The 17,618-nt window shown below is 33.7% G+C and overlaps 1 protein-coding gene across 1 annotated transcript in view; it reads right to left on the bottom strand.

The window, feature by feature from the left end:
• LOC136413817 (limbic system-associated membrane protein-like) overlaps positions 1 to 17,618 on the bottom strand; it is a 252,321-nt gene that overhangs the window by 36,308 nt on the left and 198,395 nt on the right. Inside the window, exons 4-5 of the mRNA XM_066397542.1 lie at positions 8,171 to 8,349; positions 342 to 443 (exon numbers count right to left, since the gene is read on the bottom strand). Of these exons, the coding sequence (XP_066253639.1) occupies positions 342 to 443; positions 8,171 to 8,349 (281 nt within the window). The remainder of the gene's footprint in view (positions 1 to 341; positions 444 to 8,170; positions 8,350 to 17,618) is intronic.

The following is a 17,618-nucleotide window of genomic DNA, read 5'->3' as shown; positions in this document are numbered from 1 at the left end:
CATGAGATACATTTTATTTAGATATTATTAACATTAATATATATTCAAGTTTTTTTGGGTTAAAAATTTTAGGTGCCTGGCAAATGGAAAATCGATTTTACCTAAAATATGAATCTTTCGATTTAAGCACCTCTTGTCGAAAATAGGGCATTATCCCCGTACAGCAAGAGATTTAGGGATGGCCACAATTTGGTGTTGCATGATGTATTATGTATTTACATATAATCAATATTTAACTAAAAACTAATAATTATCTAAGTGGGAGCCCATTAAAATAAGTAACTTAAAACTAAAAAATGCAACATTGTACGAGGTTTATAAATATTATATAAAGTATTTACCTCCGAATGCTGTAGGTGAATAGCTTGAAACCTTTCATCGCTGCTGTATGTTGCTAAGCCCACTGTTAACAGATGATAATCCTTTCTACGTTTCCACGTAACCTGAAAATAGAACTGATTTTCAAATAACGTAAACCCTTGCGCCCATTTCTATTTACGCAGTTTTGATGTAAGGTCAATCTGGAAAATGTACAATCCAAATACGGCTGAAAATAATCTTATATTCTCCCTTATGCGGGTTAAAGAGTGGTATACATTTTTCTCTTATCCGTTATCTCGTTTTATAAAAATTATTGAACTTACAGAAATAGGGAGAAACGTAACTTTGTCTCTTATCGAATTTGTCTCCTATATTGATACCAAGATATTACAAGATTTTTGCATTGTTCAATCTGTGTTCATAAAGTGAATGGGGCTCGATTATACCATCAAAAAATCATACGTTCATTGTTCGAATTTTTGATTCAGTTCGGGTTTTCAGCATTGTAACTTATGAAAAATCAACACAAAATATGATCTATAACAATTATTGTAGGTTCATGATATATTATTCAGTTACAGTTGATCTTCTTAGGTTTACATCAGATCAAATCAGATTTAAGTTCCTTGAGATAAATGTTTTAGCCTGACCGAATTTTCACATGAGTAGACCCACCTTATGATTGACATTGCTGCACAAAGCCCTTTTAAGGTCTAATCCCGAGTGAAAGCTGATTGTCCAAACAGTCCATTGAATTTTTAATAAAAAATAATAAATCTCCTCTTGCAGAGGTCCCAAAAGAGCTGCCAACTAAATAGCAACATATATTTTATCCCCAGTTGAAGCTCATCCCGGACGCTTGTAGAGATGGGGCACATATAACCAGAAAGAAGAAAAAACTTTAATTTACTTTTTAATTAAAATTGTTGTTTTCAAGTCATTCGAAAGTTCCTAGAGTTAGCGTGGCATTCGGAATGCCGAAAGAAAATATTATTCTGCAATAAAAAGTATTGCTTTAATTACTGCAAAAGCAGTACAGAATCTGGATACAGAGACAATGGAATGTCTGATTGAAGAGAAGTATCGTAAGTTTAATTGTGATTTAATTAGTTTCAAGTTCAGCAGGAATTGTAAGAAGTGGAATTAAATTTTCACAGATTCTGTGCAGGATTAATGGGAGAATTCCATGTTTGAGAATGGTTTATAAAAATTATAGCAATTTTAAAATCAATAATGTACCTTGTCATCCTAAATACTCTATTATAAGGTCATCAAAACTACGATAAATCTTTATTTACGATGGGATATAAATTCCATTAAATCCCAATAAAGACCGAACGTGCTCGAGAGCTGTACTATTACGTGGCAATAAATTTTACTATCCGCTTTCAATTTTATGTTAATATTATTTATTGTCATGTTTAACATTGTCACTAAAACCCAGAATTTGTATTTCATATTTTAAGGGTTCACAGTGATTTTGACCAGTTATTATTTTTCGCGATTTGAACTCTTTATCTATTTTAGGTAGAGAAATTCATCAAAGAAAAAAGGGTCATAAGAAGGTGCAAACATAATAGAAAAATACTGTTAGCTTCAATCAATGAAGGAGAGCACGGGCTTCATTTAGAGTAAGGGTAGGGTTCGCACGTCGTGCCCGACTGTTCATCCTAAATGCCAAACACCTAGTTATTCATCCAAATTAACCTCAACTGTTTCGAGGAAGACCAGGTGTTAATTATCCGGATAATCCTGTTAAGTCGTATTCCCACGTACTTCCTAGGGGTTTATTTGTAAACTCCAGATCTTTCTGTATATTTTTCAGTTAAACGATATTTTTAATTTTCATATCATACGCGATAAAAACTTTTCAAATTATACTCAAACGATGAATAATCTTATTTAGTTCTTCAACATTTAAGCCGTGCATTGTATTAGGGAGAACGAACTTTTGAGATTTCCTCAGTCTTTTGTCTGTTTTAAAGCATATTAAGCAAGTATCAGCTGTATAATCAACTCGGTCGTTTCCGCATTTTCTTGTCCTTAGCGTGGTTTCTTATCGCATCTGCAAGATAGCATAATTACCAATTTTGAAGATAGTGTGAATCTGTCGAGCTACATTGTCATTTCCCTAAGGCCAAAAACGGCACATTTTCAGACATTAATCTGAGCTTCATGTAAACAACCGGATAACCTGAACTCAGCCGAATACGGTGACAAAGAATCCTACTGCTTCCTTGCTTTAATGTTTTAAATTTTAAATGAGATAATTCTAAACAGTATTCTAATGATGTTAAAAATAACAAGAACTTGCATTACTAACAATGTACATCATTTTGATGTTATTCGAAGGTGGAATTGGTCGAATGACATTTTAAGAATATTTGAATTGGAATTCTGGTTAATAATGCCGCTTATTCAAAAACATATCAGTATTGTCTATAAAATTACATTCTGGGAACATAGCCGTCGATTTTCATAAATTAATTTATGAAATGAACAGATCATATGCTGATGTAGTATCCAATTGTTCATATTGGGGCACCAGGAAAGCCGATAGGGCTTCGTTAGGCATTTATTTTTCCCCGAACTACATTATTGCCGATAGATATATTTTATGATTGATTTGAATATCCTTCGATCACTAACGTGATTTATTTTGACATAAATGGTAACATTGGTCTGAGAGACCAATTAAAAAAAATAGTTTTGTCATGCGCTAGGCGTTAGTTTCGAAACTGTTTTAAATTTATAGTAAATTAAGATTACGCAAGTTGTATATGTTCATTTATAAATGATGAAATATTTCTAGGGTTGTAGGAAAACCGAGGCAATTTTGAAATAACTAGCATTTCTGTCAAACAAAATATTTATTTCTAAGTATAAAAATATATCATTTTTTTAATTTAATACATAAATAAATAAATATTCATATAATATAAATATAGTAAATTTAGCCCAAAAATAATTGTAAAAAATCCAAACCACTAGTCAACATCTGGAGTATTACAGCCATGCACAGTCCAATTAAGTGCTCTACACATACGTTTATGATATATTATACATTTGAATTTAGTTTTCCTATTCTTTTTACTGTTACAAAAAGTATAGGGCCCAAAATCTCAATTTTGCACAAGGTGATTTACGCTATTTGATCCACAAATTTCAGTCAATGTCATACGAATTGTTCTAGGAATATTTTTTGTTGAACTCCATTTCGAATATGTCCTTCAAAAAGGGAAAATTCCAAATTCACCAAAATTTTTCTTCTTGGAATCTATGCTTTTGTGTTAGATTTATATATAATATAAGAACTTATTCCAGAGACATTTAGAGACCTATAGAAAATAATCAATGGTCAGCGTCTAGTTGCTAATGCACAATCATATGTGGCACACAACTTATCTACATCTATGCCTCCTTTTGTTTTGTTATAGTTTAATATGATTTCTGTTTTTCCAGATGCCTCAACGATGTTATCTTCTTCAAGGTGCATAATAGATAAAAGAAGCACGTTTCCAGTTTTGTGAGGGATATAAGAGACTATAGCGCTTTTTTCTTGAAATCCAAACATGCTCTTTTTTTCTGGTCTATTTTCCTGTGTCATAGCTGCAGGTAACTGACACTTATTTTTCCCTTAAAGTTATGAGCATAGTTGGTCGGTATTCACGTAGAAGTAACTCTGCAACATCAGCCCTCGTAAAGAAATTGTCAATAGTGACATTTTTCCCTGTTCAACAAATAGACTCAAAGTGTTCTTACTAGTGCAATATTCGATATATTAATTTTAAATGACCCAGGAGGTTACTGTTCTACATAGACACACAGATACTCCATTTTTGCCGTGCAAAACAGTTCTGCATCCACCAGAGCATAAATTTTTATATCGTAACAGATCAGTTTTTTTGGCATACAGAGTGGTCAATTTATCTTGAGGCACTCTAAATTTTTAACAATGGCGCATTTTTGAATCAAACGATCAATTTAGTATTATTTAGTATTCAAAATAGAGAGTAACAAAATAGTAATTTTAATTTTTTATTTAAACAGCATTTTCTAGGTTATTTGAAGATCACCTCTATTTTTTTATTACAAATTCAATTGCTTCTGACAGAGACAAATAACTTTTACTTGAAGCATTTTTTTATGCAAGCGCAAGTTAAGCAGATATAAGATAAAGCATCTATAATTTGCATTTTCATTTTTTAAATTTTATCAATAAAACAAAATGAATTATGGCGAAACGTTTATTACAGAAAGGGCTCAAAATGATTACCCTCAACTTTAATACACTTGTCAATTCGCTTTCTGAAGGATTCGGTACAGTCCAAAAGAGTTTCTCTGTTGGCAGCCCCACAAGCATTTACAATGCGTTACCTTGTATTTTCCGATGTAATTGGAATTTCCTGATAAACTTTGTCTTTGAGTTAACCCCATAAAAAAGTCAAGGGGCATTAGATCGGGTGATCTAGCAGGTCACACAACAGGACCACCTCTACCAATCCATCAATCAACAAAATCCTGATCTAATGCTTTACAGCGAATTCTGGCATTATGGGCAGAGCAGTCATTATGTTGATACCCTATGTTTAGCCTTTATTCAAGTGTGACATCTTCAAGTAGAAGTAACAGATGTTGATCCAGAAATTCTCGATATTTTCGTCCATCCAATATTGCGTCAATAAAGTATGGGCTAATCAATTTATCTTCGATAATTCCACCCCCTACATTTATCGAATAAGGACGCCAATTTTCTACTTTCTCTCAAGCAGAGTGAATTTTCAACATTCCAATAATGCATATTATGACGATTTACTTGTCCACGATTTGTAAAACTTAATTCGTCAGAAAATAAGACATTTAGGAAAAAAATGTATTAATTTCAACTTTATTCCATGCCCATTGAAAAAATATCACTCTGTTTTGAAAATCATCGCCATGAAGTTCTTGATATAAAGAAATGTGATACTTGTGAAATTTATGTCGCTTTAATATTGTTATAACACTACTTTTAGAAATTCCAGACTTCCAAGAAAGTTTCTGGGTAGAAATATGATAATCTTCAGCAACTGCCGCTAATGTTGCAACTTCATTATCTACACCAGTAACAGTACGTCGTCGTAGTTTTTTTTTGGTTGTACATTTTCACTTTTATTGAACTCTTTTACGGAGAGTCATAAACATGATAAAAGGACGCATGTGATGTAGCATTTCTATCGAGAAAACATTCAGCATACAATACAACATCATCCGCAATATTTCTACTGCAATCACCGTGCAGAAATACCATCTCAACTATTTTTGAGATAGAAAGATGATTGATATTTGCAACAAGATAATAATAGTCACCAAACTCCGAATAAAATGAAACTCCGTATAAATTGTGATCTTAAAAAAGGCTTATACCAATTCAAAAAATGTAAATAAACTTCAATCGACTCTTTATTAACATTCGCAATAAAAATAATTATTATTGAATACATGTTTAATTTTTTTAATAATAGCTAAAGTTGCTTAACTTGCGCTTGCATAAAAAAGGTTTCAAGTAAAAGTTATTTGTCTCTATCAGAATGCTTTGAATTTGTAATAAAAACGATACATTGTTATAATATATAAAAACAGAGGTCACCTCCAAATAACTTAGAAAACGCTGTTTAAATAAAAAATGGCAATTGCTACTTTGTCATCCATTTAACAGTGAATTGAACGTTTGATTCAAAAATGCGTCTCTATTGAGAATTTAGAGTGTCTTAAGATAAATTGGCCACTCTGCAGATACTCGAAAGGAACATCTACCTCGGCAGGCTTCCAGTTTTTCATCTATAGTAGTTTACGCGGAGAGGTTGCAATATTTGAAAAGGTTAGCATTGAAAATTTCAAGTATTTTACGTATTGCTGCCAACTTATCAAGACGTTGTCTATCAAGTCGAGCAGTTTTATCGTCGAAACGAATATGTGTAAAATACATTGAAATCTTTTCAATTACATTGTTAGTCCGTAAATCTCCACTGACCTGCCATCGGTTCTAAATATACAGGGTGTCCCAGAAACATTGGTACAACTTGGTAGAAGGTGAAACAGCGTTGAAAAATAATGCGGTTAAGCTGAACATGCCTTATACAAAACTATAATATTAGTATTATATATATAGTATTTTATACATTTTAGTGAATACTCTTATTCGCTCCAGATATACAGGGTGTCTCGGTTTGTTTCGGACAAATCGATATGGGGGATAGACCTCATCATTTTAAACAAAAAAGTCATGAACATGGGTCCGATCTCGATCGATAGCGGAGTTATAGAGTGATAAAACTTAAGAAAAAAATAGCTTTTTATTTTATTGTGCTTGACCTACTACAAATAGACCCAGAAAAGCCTTTAATTCCAACCATGTCTATAGGAAGTTGGAAACCTATACCGGTTTATTGATAGGCACAGGAATAAAAAATTATTTGTTATTTTGAAAACGGTTACCTGAGCAAGAAAACATTAAGAGGCCTTTTTATTACGAATTAATGGAATATTAAAAAATATATATTTGTATTAAAAAAGTCAGTGACGTACCATTTTTAAAATTAAAAACATTTCCTTGAATGGCCGCACGGACGCCACTGCCTTAGGTGGAAATATTCTGCCTACTTCAGAACATGCATAATTTATCCCGCCATAGCGTATCCTTAGTTTTATGTTCATATTTCCTAACCGTTTTTGAAACATTAAAAAAAGAAATTAAACACTCCGTATCTTGGAAACCAAGCGATTTCGAACCTAACTTTATTCGATCAAAATATTTGTTTTTATGAGCTCTGCATCCCTTGAAAGTTTATCGGTATGTTTACGAAACATCCTGTATAGCACAAATAGTCATGTCGATCTCTCAGACCATCTCTATTAGTATTGTGGAAACTGTACGCACGCGACTGCTGATTGTTCGTGAGTAAATAGAGGCTTTTGGTGTGGGAAGGTACTGGGAGGGTAAATTCATTTAGGCCACCCGTATCAATTTAAGCGCGAATATTCAAATTTGTCGATCTCCCAGACCGCATGTTTCCAACGAAAGGATATAAAAGACTCTTTATAATACTGTTTTATGGCCACAATCTTATTCGTTACGGCCCTAGTACAATAATGTCGCATTTTAATAGAAAAAAGCAGGTAACATATTATGTGTTTACCGTGGAAATGACAATGATTGAATATTGGATGACAGTTATAAATTTGTTGCCGATAACGGTTCAAATTATTTTGCAACGCTTTTTGCACAGATGTGTCGGAATGCCACCTGGTGCTTGACCGTTCATTTCTGTTGTCCGAATCTTATTTTCGAACACTTCCTCCCATCCGCGGTGGATGGTCGATTTATAAATTTGGTTACATTTTAAACTCGGAAACCATGTTAAAGAACTGAAAGTTTATGATTTCGTATTTTCCCCTCACAGTGTAAGACATCCAGATGAAATGAGGACATAAAACTTTATTATCGAAAGATGGTGACGCCAAGAGCGAATGTAAATTAGTTAATAATGGAGCTCAAGGCAAACGTGCCCATCTGCATATCTTTCGGGTGATATATGCTCTTTAGTGGAGGAATATATGAGAGAAAAATTTACCTTCATATTCCTCTGCTCGAGATTACTTTTAGAGGTGTTTAAACCTTTCTCCACACTAAGTAAAGAGAGGTTTAGCATAAATACTTTGAGTGTTTAGAGTTAAACAGAAACATTTGCAAAATATTCACTTTAACTGGGTAGAAGCACGTTATTTCTCGTTGAAAAATTGGTTTTAAATTTTGACAAAATGGAAAAATTGTGGAAAGGTATATAAAGGTGCGGCCGCAACTACTTACCGTTCCATCTCCGATATTGTTGATGACACACGGAACTAGAGCAGTTGACCCCGTTTGTGCTGTCACAACCGTGTTATTTTCAGTGGCAAAGTGAACTGGAGGGCTCTCCAAGGGCGGAAACGAGGCCCCCAGCTCGTTTAGAACGTCCACGCTGTCTGCCAGGTCCAGGTCGACGGAATCTGGAAAAAGTTCCAAGGATAAATTTCCTGTGAGTCCAAGTTATTAAGGGCGTGTGCACTTTTAACTAGACATACTTGGGCCGGGAAATAGATATGATGGGATTTTCTCTCGGAGAACCAGAGCTGCACGAAATGGAATTTCTTGACCATATAAGGCTGAAACTATGTCAGAGTCCCACGAAATGTGGCAAAAAGAAAAAAATATTTGTGTACCTACTCCACAAATTACTAAATTGCAAAGTTAAAAAAATTGCAATAAATCCATCATAAAATTCTCTAAAAAAGCCAGTCCACAAAATGCATATCAGGCTTTATACTCAATATCAACAAATTTGTCACTCAATTCACAATTACGCTGCATTTTCATTGCGTACTTGTTCCCAGCGTATTCGGTACAAAATACCCATCACGGAACAACAACAATTTAAAAAAGCTGCTTGACAAAATAAAATCGTAAAGTTCGGTCTTTGCGAGGCGCACAATGCGAAATGCAATTTTCCACTATTTATGCCACTTTTCCACGAAAATTATTGGATTAGATTCGGTACACTTCGGCAAATTAACAATCGGTTGTTTTTGAATTCCGGCGATTTGGAAATTTTTAATTGAACGTAGTTGCAGTTGTGTTTCCAAATTTTATTTATTTTTGAGATGCCTGCTGAAAGTACACGGGTATCATATCGATTGAATTTTTTATGGTATATATATATACCAGGTTCAAATCACTTAATTTTTTATTATTTGGCCACAGGCAGCCACTACAAACATACGAAGTGTTCCAATTAATTGGGGTTATCGTATGCTTCTCTTAGCATGTTAAAATCAATTGCATATTTCTTTAGACTGTTATCAACTCAACATGGAAGAGGTGTAGGACCATTTTTGGCAAAGTAAATGTAAAAGTCTGAAAAATGTTTGTTTCGTGTGTCACTTTATTCATATGGGATATGTTTGTTTTGAGTTTAATGAGAAGAAAAATTTAGATAATGCACCCAGTAAAAAAAAATGATTTGAGGTTAAATAAAAATTATATATAAAAATATAATAAATAAAAACCTAAAAGTGTGTTTTACTGAACAATCGGTCATTTTGTTGTTGAACATAAAGTATATTGTACAAATCTAAACTACATATAACACGACAACAAACTCGTCTTTATTTATACAAGGTGTTATAAAAGGCGGGAATATATGCGGCTTTAAATCGTAAAAGATTCAGGATTGGTCACAATAACGCATATATGCTCAAATTAATACTAATTTAGAATTTGCTTTAAGATTGAAAATATTTCGAGTACTTCCGGGCATAGCTGTCAAAAACTGAGCGCTTTAAATTTTATTAATTTTAAATAATACTCATTTTAGAAAAATAAAACTAGAACATTATTAAGGCATTCTTTATAGGGAATCAAAATATGATTCATAATTTTTACCGACCCACAAAACGCAGATTTTTCGATCAATTTTTGCATCGAAAATTGCAACACTAAGTACAGGAATGTCATTTAGTATTCCTCAAAAACCATTCTGAAATCTGCTAAGGAGAAAATTAAAAAAAAATAAAACCACAAAAACGACTTTTTTTTGTAGTTAATTTGCAAATTTCCTTAAATTTGCAGTTTGCTTTAAATCAAAATTGCAGAGCTATTTAAAAGTTACTTTCGAAGATCGTTCTGCGGAAGTGTGACTCGTTTAGACTTTCAATTCTAGTTTCAAAAATACAGTTCCAATATGGCCTATAAAGTAACAATATTTTCGTTTCCAACATTTGTATCTTTCAGGTTAAAAAAAAATTTGCGACACGTTTAGGTTCCCTATAAAAAGCGTCTTAACAATTTTGTAGTTTTATTTTCTACACCGAATCCTTATAATAATATTTTAGAAAAATGAAATTCGGAATATTAAACACTGTTTTTACCATGGGTTTTAAACTGATTGGGAGAGCCCTGCTGTTTACAATTCATCTTTGCTCTCTAATGAAAATTTTAGTATAGCTTGCTCCTTTGCTTCTCGTATCGGGGCACGTTCACGGTTGGTGGAGTAAAAGATTATTTTGCTTAATCTACTGTCAGAAAAAATTCAATGACAATTGTGGTCCTCAATGTATCTTTCTGGGAGTATCCAGTGTACCTTACCCAAGGCGTAGGACCACATAACATTAGAGCGTGCACTCAAAAGGAGAATCATCTCTACAACAAGAAAATCATCTTTTCCGCCTCAGCAAGCACGCCCAATTCCTATCCAAAGTATAGAAATTTAGTGGTTCCTGTTTTCTGAATTTTCATTCTGCAAATTTCCATTTGCTTGTTCAGACATTTTTCCATTTGCTAATACAAGACCTCAAAATCCTTAAAACTCTTCTCATCTACTTCTCCTAGTCCAAAGTCTGATTGTAGTGATCACTAAAGAATCTACAAAGACACAGATCGCATGCATTGGATTGGCCTTGCATAAAATCGAACAACTTATTTATTTGTCTTCCAGGGAACAATCACGACCGAAGAGACGTCGCAAATTCAATCGAATTACGTCTCTAACAATGGTTCAATCCTTTCAGGGGTATTCCGGACCAGCTGCTTTTGATCTCGTTTGCCGCTTGTTCTTTGCAAATGTTCTTGTTTACATTTTGAGGAATTTTTGCACGTACTTAACAAAATTAGATTACCCCACAGAGTTTCCGCTCTTTCAAGGTTCGACGAGAAGGATATGCCGAACTTTCCGAACTTAAAAGTTTCAGTTTGATGAAACGACACAGTGCGGATTTGTTTGGGTTAACCACTTTTAAGAATTCTTTTCATTCGAGTTGTTTACCTGCAACTTACTGAAATGTAAAACAAAACAATCTCCTTAAAATTCGTATTTCCTCACTTCCCGAACAGACCTGGCTATAAAAAAGCCACTAAATTGCCTTTAACGGCACAATAAAAGACACAGTGATTCATGCAGGACATAAATTCCTGCATAATGGCAAAATATCCTGCTGTTTATTCCAGTTTTGAAACCGAAAATTATTGAACATTTCGCCTGGTATGTAGGGAAGTTATGAGGATATTTGTCTCTCAAAGCCAAAATCGGCCCAAAACTACAAGGTTGTTTAACTCCCTTTTTGATGGTATTAAGAGGGGCAGTGTGACCCAAATGCCCACAATCGGAAGTATAAAATATGCATATGAAAGTCGTTTATCATTGCCAGCGATTAATTGATTCTTGTAGTCGTGAAAGGGCCTAAGAAAATGCAAATCACTCCGCAGTAATGCAATATTTTTCCATTCGTCTTTTTGTATTTGCAACAACAAAGCTATTATTTGCCGGAAAACGAACAGGAGACAGGAAATTAAATGTTTTTGATGTGCTTTTTCATTTCCTATTAATCTTTTGTATGAGTTTTAAATCTATGGCGTTTCATGGGCAAAGCTTATGGAAATAGTCAAGTGTGAAATTTGGCTAAGTTTTAGCCGCGGGATTTTGAAGATTATTTTACTCTGGAGTTGCTTCGGAGCTTTTGCAAGAGAAATACTGGGAAGTAATCCCTTACAAAAGAGAAGCTAAAAGGTTTCTTATTCAATTTTGTATTGATTAGTTTGTGCACTTTACTGTGTTTTCTTTAAAATATTTTTAGTGTAGTTAGCGGGATCTTTTAGACTATTTCTTTGCCTCGCTATCTTTTCTTTTGATTTGGCGGTAATTTTATCACACTTTACCATATTGTCTTTTTTATCCTTTCTCTTATCCTACTTTAATTTATATATGTATATGTACATATACACTCCTGATATATCCACAAATTAGCTTTGAACTTCAAATCCCTTAAACACTTCTTATTAACTTTTAGTTACAACAAATTCTGGATAATATGCCGAAATACTTTCAATTTTTTCTAATTGTTTTAACATAAAACTGGAGTTTAAAAATTCTATGATTGTAGAAAAATTTATAAATTGTAGTTAACAAAATTCCAAATAGAAAAAATACTATAATAATAATATTATATACGAAAATCAAATCATGAGCTCGAGGTATTCTTAACCCTAGAATACTAATACTCGTAAAATTTACGACGGCCAATTATTTTCTCTCAAATTTGGCAACACCGGAAAATTTTGTAGATGTGGGTTTGCCAGTAGCTTCCTCATTTTTGCTGTACTAAACGTTGGTCGATACGCTTCAATTAAATTTTGTGCACAACTTTGTGAATCACCCATCTCGTCGTAAATATTACGAAGCTTTAGTGTTATCGCCTTGTCAGCAATAAGACAAACAGGAGAATTGTTTCGATCATATGAAATTACGTTTTTTGCGGTTCTAGTTGCAATATAAATAATAGAGTAAAGCTAAGCTTTTCTTTATTTTGTATATTGCAAAATGTCAAATAAGCCACTTATTCCATTGCAAATGCAACAAGAAATAGAAAGGATTATGAATGGAGAAGATGACTACAATGAACCATACGAAGATAGTGGAAGTGATTGGGAGGAAGACCACTTAGAGAAGGAATTGCTGCATTCTGACAGCAGTTTAGATGAATCTGACGTCATTGAGGAAGAATATCTCGTTCCAATAGAAGAACCTCAAAATGAAGCTTCATCGTCATCATCAGACTATCAACCTTTTTATACCGGGCAACAAAGGCGAATCTCGTAACTGTTCTTCTATAAAGGAATGCTTTTTGCATTTCTTCCATGATAATATCCTTGAAATAATTATTCGTCGCACCAACGAAGAGATTGTCAGACAGAGTTCCAAATACGCTACCAGTTCCGCGACTGTGACAAACATTTGCAAAGATGAGTTACTAGCCTTACTTGGAATACTGATTTTTTCTGCGGCCAAAAAAGACAATCATCTAAATACTAAACACATGTTTGAAGGGACGGTTTCGGGAACTTTCTATCGTGCCTGTATGAGTAGAGAACGTTTTGCGTTTCTAGTAAACTGTCTCAGATTTGACGATAAGATTACCAGACAGGAACGAAAGAAAAGCGACTCCTTCACTCATATTCATCAGATATGGAATATGCTTATGGAGATATGCAGAAGCTCCTATACTCCAGCATCTTATCTGACGATAGATGAACAACTGTTAGGATTCAGAGGAAGGTGTCCATTTCGAATGTATATACCCAACAAGCCATCAAAGTACGGCATCAAGATAGTCATGTTATGCGATTCGTCATTGAAATATATGATTGATGCCAATCCATACTTGGGAAAAAGCACCAATACTGGTGGTCTGCCTCTTGCTAATTTTTATGTGAAAGAATTAACAAAATCGATCCATGGTAGTAATCGTAATATTACCATAGATAACTGGTTTACGTCAGTTCCTCTGGTGGATGAACTTCTGGAACAGCCGTATAAATTAACAATTATACTCTTAGACTCTTAGAAAAAATAAAAAATAAATTCCACCAGAACTACTGAACACTGACAATAGACCACGAGGAACATCTATGTTTTGCTTTGATAAAAACAAAACATTAGTTTCTTATTTACCAAAACCTAATAAAATAGTGATGTTACTTTCTACAATGAATGAAGATGCCACAATTAGTGAAAATGGAAAACCGGACATAATTATAAATTATAATGAAACAAAGGCGGGAGTAGATACTTTCGATCAGTTATGCAGTAATATGAACTGCTCCAGAAAGACACGAAGATGGCCACTTTGTGTTTTTTATGGAATGATTAACATAGCTACTATCAACTCATTTGTGATATACTGTGATAATTCATACAAAGCTAATAACAAACCCGTTTCTCGATTCCAGTATATGTTTGAATTGGGAAAAATTCTTGCTGAACCATGGATGCGTCAAAGATTAGATATATCTAATTTACGTCGCAATATTCGGGAGAATATACATGAAATCTTGGACATAAAACCTGTTCCTGAATCGGTTGATCCTATTGAAAAGAAACGAACCGTATGTTTCTGCCCTAGTTGTCTGAGAAAAATTACAACAAATTTTTGTGTACAATGTAAACGAGCAATTTGCAGAACACACAACAGAAATTGTTGCCCGGAATGTCCATTTTCTTAATATTTAAAACTTTTTTTGAACTATATGTATTTTGTTATAGCAGAACTTTGTTAATCTCTATTGGAAAATAAATTTTCTTTTTGAAAGTTGTACATTATTGTGAAGTCGTAAATTTTACGACGTATTAGTATTACAGTATATACAAAACATATTAGTATTCTAGGGTTAAATCTAGTAAAAACCAACAGTACACTTACAATTTCCATAAATCTAGGGAAAATCGCAACACCTGGCAACAGCGCGCTCGGGATCTCGAGCACCCAATACAAAGTCCCAACCCTTTAGGCGTTCAAACAACAAATTGCCCATATAATCTTATAGTATAATTTACATGTTGCATAAAGGCAATATATGTGATATAGACGCTTCAGTATAAGCTAATGAGAATGTTCCCGAGACTCACGCATCACTAATGTACATGAAAAGATTCGAAATCTGTCTGGCAGAGTTTTGCTAATATAGCAGCTCCAGAGTAATACAGTGTGCATTCTAACCTTACGATGCAACTTGTAAGGAATAAGAAAAAAGGAACTTTATACATATATTTGGAATTGCTTCATTCTCAAAATACAGGCTGTTAAAAAAACAATCCGTGAAGGTTTCGAAGGGCTTCGGAATTCAGCTAGACACAAATTAATTTCAATAGATTTTATAGAAATAGAGACTTTAATAGAATTTGAAGTGTTAATTCAACTTATTTTAACTTTTATTATTTCATTAAATTTGTTCAGGTTTGTGCAAGATTTTGGAATTTTTGACTGGGAAGAATGATATTAATACATAATAATGAATATAATACCTAAGGATATCACTACAAGAACATTCTTGTTGCCATTTTTTTCCGCTACACGATGATGTTTTCAGATTTGCTATCCGATTATTCTTCGGTCGAAAAATCCAATGTGGTGCCCATAAGAAAAAACAAATGTGATGATGGTAGCCGAAAGGCGAAACGTCGGATAGCAAATCTGAAAACGTCATGGTGTAGCTGAGAAAAAATGGCAATGAAAATGTGCTTGTAGTTTTGGGCTTCTTTGTCAAATAACACTAAAACATAAAAACGAATTCTTGAATTTTTATTTTTATTTTTGGATACCTTCAGAAGTACTCGGAAAGTATGAATTTTGAAAAGGACATTTGGGCAAGCGTTAAATTACGCAATTTTGCCCCCATTTAAACTTCTTTGTATTTCCTCTAGTTTCCGAGATTCCAATGGAGGGGGCCAAATTTGAAATGCCCTGTATAGTATTAGAATGAAAAAACTACCTATTTTTCAAGCATAGTCTTGCATTAACTTTTGGGTTATCAGGAGGTTTGGATATTTTTGTAGTGTGTATGTACATATTTATGAGGGAAAATAAAATAACAATATGTTATTAGAACATCACTTACTTTAAACGGGGTCCCTTGAGAAATATTTTTTAATTTATTCAATACGTGTAGAGCTATAAAGTAAGGCCGAATAGTTAGTTGACGAGAGGCTCGTTTATCCCTTACAGAAATTGCTGCTAAGGAGACTAGAAATTTTAATATAGTAATGAGTCATGGCGTGGTCCAAAAAGACTAAACAAAAAGCAAGAGGACTGCGTTCTGGCACAGAACGTTGCCGAAGAATTTTTGAAATAACTTCGTACCGAACTTTTGGATTAATTTGATATTTGTGTGGAGTGAGAGATACTAACCTTTTATTTCTGAGTATAGATGAAATCCACTGAAATGGTGCAGAAAACGATTGTAGAGAATTAGGGTATGGTGGTCTGTCTGGGTATGCATGGCCAAGCATGAAAAGCGAGTAGACGACGATGTAAAAGACACAATCTTCAATTTTCAATCTAATGCTCATAAGATCAGGCCGTCTTTTGTCTCCATCAAAGGTAATATGACCGCTTACTGTTACATCCAAAAAGCATTGGAATTCTACCCAATTTTGGGACTCTCGTTAACCCAATCTTCAATAACACAACCCACTACCACCACCTGTAACCAGATTGACGTTGGACTGCTTTCAACAAAACAAGATCAGTTCGTTACGTTTTCCATCCAGATCTCCAGATCTTTCACCCATTGAACGTTTCTAGGGCGTTGTAGGTAGAAGAATATAAAATTTACCCCATGTACATAAACATTAGCGGTTCTGTCTGATGTTGTGCAAATTATCTGAAATGGAATTCCTCAGGAGGGCATTAATCATCTCATTAGGTCGACACCCAGACGTGTCCAAGAGTGTATACAAATCATGGAGAGCCCACCAAATTTTTTTTTGGGTTTTAACATTCGAATTTCTTTTAATAATGGACTTACCTTAATTTTAAAATCATTATTACTGGGTGTTTTCTTTTTTGTAAATTAACTAACGAGATCGTTAAATAGCTTTATTGGAAAAAAATATTGTTATAAGTCAAGAAAAATAGGAAAATATGGTTTTATGTTTATAATAAAAAGATGCTAAATTATCTGTCCATCGGCGACTATCCCATTTGGTTTTATTGACGGTTTCTAACTGATCAGTATATTTTTCTATTTTGGCTGCACTAAGTGGTTCGATAACTCCTCCCTTCTCTAATTGACCTATCGCCAGTATCCATTAAGAGATAAATTATTATTATCCATACTCTGGGGATTGTTCGTATTTTCCTATGCACCAACTGGGGAAAAATGTTTACTTCAGTTTATGACGTTCATCGAGTCTGATTTCTTGTAGGGGAAATATCTGATGTTCACGGAACATTGGTGTTTGAATACTCGAGTCAAGAAAGATGATTGGTTTGACCTTTGCACTAAGAATTGGTTGATCATTAAGGATCAATAAAAAATCGCTTTTGCCTCGACATCAATAGGTAGGAAATCTTACCAGATATTTTCTTGTGTTCCTCATGGTTCTGCCCTGTAGCTTGACGATGTCTTGACATTCTTTATTGCCGGTTAGTGGTCAACGGAGCAGATAGATTTCACAAGTACTGCATATTTTGATTTATCTCCATAAGCTTAATGAATTTTATTTTCATTGGGTAGTTATCTTGGATTGATTGTAATGTGTAATAAATAGAGAATACAGATAATAATATTCAAATTTGTGATTGGCAAATGTAGTAAATTGATTACTTTTTTATTTAATATTAGTCCCGAATTCAGTACGTGCGTCGGTTTGATATTAAGGTTCAATGAACTAGTTTTTTTGAATTGGAAAATGGATTATTCGTTCATACCGATATTGGTCATGACTGGA

This window comes from Euwallacea similis, chromosome 15 (assembly GCF_039881205.1).
Source record: "Euwallacea similis isolate ESF13 chromosome 15, ESF131.1, whole genome shotgun sequence".
NCBI classification, from domain to species: Eukaryota; Metazoa; Arthropoda; class Insecta; order Coleoptera; family Curculionidae; genus Euwallacea; species Euwallacea similis.
The sequence above is the reverse complement of the archived record's forward strand: the minus strand, read 5'-3'. Positions and strand labels throughout refer to the sequence as shown.